This window comes from Mustela erminea, chromosome 9, assembly GCF_009829155.1.
Source record: "Mustela erminea isolate mMusErm1 chromosome 9, mMusErm1.Pri, whole genome shotgun sequence".
NCBI lineage: Eukaryota > Metazoa > Chordata > Mammalia > Carnivora > Mustelidae > Mustela > Mustela erminea.
Genome location: NC_045622.1, coordinates 97953260 through 97957420, shown reverse-complemented (window position 1 = coordinate 97957420; position 4161 = coordinate 97953260). Strand labels below are relative to the sequence as shown.

The window sequence follows — 4161 nt, the reverse complement described above, 5'->3', positions numbered from 1 at the left end:
TGACCTGAGAAACACTTCCAATGAATCATACAGTAAAAAGATTGTGGAATAAGAGACCTTCTGTGTGGCCACAAATGGATAAAATATGTTGCTAATCTGACTGATAAGATGAGAGGTTGGCAAGAATCTTCTTGCCTACTTCCAGATATAGAAGATCTTTCACTTGCTTCTTTGAATACACCAAATGTGGAAGTGGAATGAATGTGTTTAAGGAAAGCAGATGTGGAGGGAGGTCAACTTGGGATTGCTTTAAAGGCTCGGTTTTTATGACTTTTCTCCTCTAGTGGTATGTCAAGGACATTTTAAAAAGAGGTAAGTTCCACAGTTTGAAGCTTAAATTAATGAAAGAAGTAAGGACCGAAAATACCACCTCTAAAACATATAAATGAGTTTGTAGGTCAGTATATTGTTCAGAGAAGGTACTCCAGAACGCACTGTCATCATGAGCATCATGATCATCATCATCCTTATTTTTACATTATCCTTTTTATCCCATCTTTCTTGGGAACTACAACTAGATCTTTAAAAATAAGTTTGATATTTTAGATACAGTGTTGCTTGCATATATTTAGAAGATGGTCATTCAGGAAACTATCGCAAAACATCTATTTTTTACAAGTTATATTGGACTGTATTTAACATACAATGTCACGGTAGTTTCAGGTGTACAGCATAGTGATTTGACAGTTCTGTACATTATTTAGTACTCACCAAGATAAGTATAGTCACCCATTTGTCACACAATATTATAATGTTATTGATTATATTCATTATACTATACTTTTTGACCCCTTGCTTACTTATTTTATAACAAAATTTGACATTTTAATTTCATTTATTTCACTCTTCCCTCCACAACCACCTATTACAACTACCACTACCAACCACACTTTTTTCCCTTAAGACTCTGTTTGTTTGTTTATTTGGCAAAACATTTATTTTTAAAAGGATTTCATAAAGAGTGAGACCTAACCTGATCTCAAGTACTGAGAACCTGAGATATGTCAGCATCACATGATATTCAATTCCTCGTTGTGAAATCACCCTCTGAAGACAAGTCTCTGAGCTCTTCCTCAGGAATAACAAGCTCTGTACAGAGATTGGTCTGTTGGTCTCTGGCACTGCAGTCGCTCTCCCTTTTCCTCTTTGAGAGCAGCAGAAGGGGATCCAATATCAGTGAGAGCTTTTGAAATAAGTTCTGCGCAGACACATCACAGTTGCTCCAGCCATGTCCCCCATTTGTTACTGCAGATATGTTTAAGGGCATTTATATCCCAGACTAGGGAGTTGGTGGGGGGCTAGATTTTAGTGTCCAGAGATCTGCACACAGGTCCCATTAGATTCCTTGCTGAGATAGTAACTCTCTTCTCTGCTGTTCCTACTCATATCCAGATGCCTTTTATGACTTATTTTAAAGTGAAGTGAGACTGGCACAGATGTTTGGTCTTCCTGTGATCATGGTTAGTGAATGGTCATTGGTAGTGGTGTTCCTGGGCTCTTCTTGTCAGCAACTGTTGTCCCTGGCTTACTTTCTGTGCTGGTGACATATCTGAAGGCTGTAACCACGTCTGAGAAATTTCACTCATTTTTAGCTGATTCATTTTTTCAATCTAAATCATTTAATTCCCACAACTTAAGAGAGTATGCACTGTTATTTCCATTGTACAGATTTAAAAAAATCAGTAGAGAGATGAAGCAAAATGCTTACATCAAAAGGTAATTGATGCCAGAGAGAAGATGAGAAATCAAGCCTCTTTGATCTAAAGCTCATAATCTCTGACTTCAGAGCATCTGACTGTTTCTGAATCTCTCCTAGAAGTTCATTATGTACATGTTATGAATTCTTTTCTGTAATCCAGATCTGTGGTCATTGTTCCATTTGTGACACAGACTTGTTCCTACATCATTGGTCATTTCCAGCTGTTCAGACTCGGCCCTTGTTCATGTCTAAAACACATCTTTAACATATAGATATTTTCTGCCTTAACTCTATGGACTTGATCACTTCTATTTCTTTTTTTTTTTTAAAGATTTTTATTTATTTATTTGAGAGAGAGACAGTGAGAGAGAGCATGAGCGAGGAGAAGGTCAGAGAGAGAAGCAGACTCCCCGTGGAGCTGGGAGCCTGATGTGGGACTCGATCCTGGGACTCCAGGATCATGACCTGAGCCGAAGGCAGTCGTCCAACCAACTGAGCCACCCAGGCGTCCCAATCACTTCTATTTCTTCTGCATTAGTCAATTCTGCTCTATTATTTCTGTAGACAATTGTATACTGCAGGAAATGGAGGTGATGTAATTAAAAAAAAAATCTTTCTGTAAAATTGTACTTTTCTTGCGCTTGTGGGAAGTAAAGAGTTTTTATTGCTGTAGTGCAGCAGCATATATAAACCTCTAAAATATAGGAAGATAAGAAAAGGTATATTTGGATAAAAGTACTTCTTGAAGACTCCCTGGTGTTCTATATGTTTTTGCATATATAGTTTCACTCTCATTCTAGCTGTGGTGTGGTGTGTAAAAAAGTGCTCAGGAATATTGCTGCTTCCCTGTTTCATACCCACAATCAGGGAAACATTATGACTTCTGTGGCCAACTTGCTATTTGTCCTCATGAGTTCTTCTCCTCCATTAAAAAATTAAAATTACATTTTATGACAGCATTGGTATAAAGATGACTATACTGCAAGTTGGATTTGGATTACATTCATTTTTCCTCTCATTTTAAAAGAAATTAACCACTTCCAGTGCTCCTAGAATTATTGTGGGCTTGAGGCACCATGCCTGCTTTGCCTTAATGGGTATGTTAATCCTGCCCACAATACATATACTTACGAAGAAAAGTGAACCAGATAGGATAATTGACTGTCCCACATTTAATTAACTAAGAAGGGGAATAATTCTCTCTAAATTTTCACTAGATATATTTTTTTTTTTGATGGTAGTGCACTTTATTAACAATAATTTACCTAAATGAGATCAGTCACTAGATATTTTTATGTAAATACTCTAATCCCAAGTTTCATTATCACCAATTCTCATTATTTGCCCCCAGAGTTTCTTCATGACATTTTTCACTTCTGCATTTCTGAGGGTGTAGATTAAAGGGTTCAACATGGGAGTTACTATGGTGTAAAACACAGCCACAGCTTTGTCAGCGGGGAAGGAGATCATGGGTCTCAGATACAGAAATGAACAAGGTACAAAGAATAAGATGACAACAGTGATATGAGAAGTACAGGTAGACAGGGCTTTGAGACGCCCCTCAGAGCTTTTAGTCTTTAGGGAGTGCAGGATGACAATGTAAGAAGCAACCAGCATAGAAAAAATGAGCAGACATAGTGACCCGCTGTTGGCAGCAATCAGGGGCCCTAAAGTGTGAGTGTCTGTACAGGCTAGTTCCAGGAGAGGCATCAAATCACACAAGAAATGATCAATGATATTGGGGCCACAGAATGGTAACTGGATCATGAACAAAACCTGGATCCCTGCATGCAGAAAGCCTAAAATCCCAGCCATTCCCAGCAAGAAAGCACAGACAGGTCGGCTCATGATGGTCATGTAATGCAAGGGCTTACAGATGGCTACATAGCGGTCATAGGCCATGACAGCTAATAGGATGATCTCTGCTCCAGCAAAGAAATGTTCAGCAAAGAGCTGAGTCATGCAGCCATTGAAGGATATGGTGTTCTTGTCAGAGAGCAAGTCAGAGATCATTATGGGTACTATGGATGAAGAGTAGAAACCATCTATAATGGACAAGTAAGACAGGAAAATGTACATGGGAGATCCCAGGGCTGGGCTGATGAAGATGGTGATGGAGATGAGGAGGTTACCTGCCATTGTGATCAAGTAGGTGATTAAAAACACAGCAAGGAAGAATTTCCTCAGTCCTGGATTCTGGGTCAGGCCCAGCAGAATGAATTCTGTTACATTGCGTGTCCTTCCCATGGAGTCAGCTTCAGTTATAAGTACATGGTCCATCTGGAGAGATCACAATAATTCTGAGTAGTATTTTAAATTCAACACTGAAATCTTCCATCTCTCTTTAGTCCTAGCCTCTTGGATTGATGGAGACACACCTTCTACTCACCTCTACTTTGGAAACAGTTATAAAAAGGAATATAAAGAAGTAAAATTTTCTTATTTATATAATTTGTAGTAAC

At 38.5% G+C, this 4161-nt stretch overlaps 1 protein-coding gene across 1 annotated transcript; it reads right to left on the bottom strand.

Moving 5' to 3' along the window:
- Positions 1-3004: 3004 nt before the first annotated feature.
- Positions 3005-3946, bottom strand: LOC116599872 (olfactory receptor 4C45-like). The gene has a single exon (XM_032359823.1). The coding sequence runs from the start codon at positions 3944-3946 to the stop codon at positions 3005-3007; it is 942 nt and encodes a 313-aa protein (XP_032215714.1).
- Positions 3947-4161: the final 215 nt, after the last annotated feature.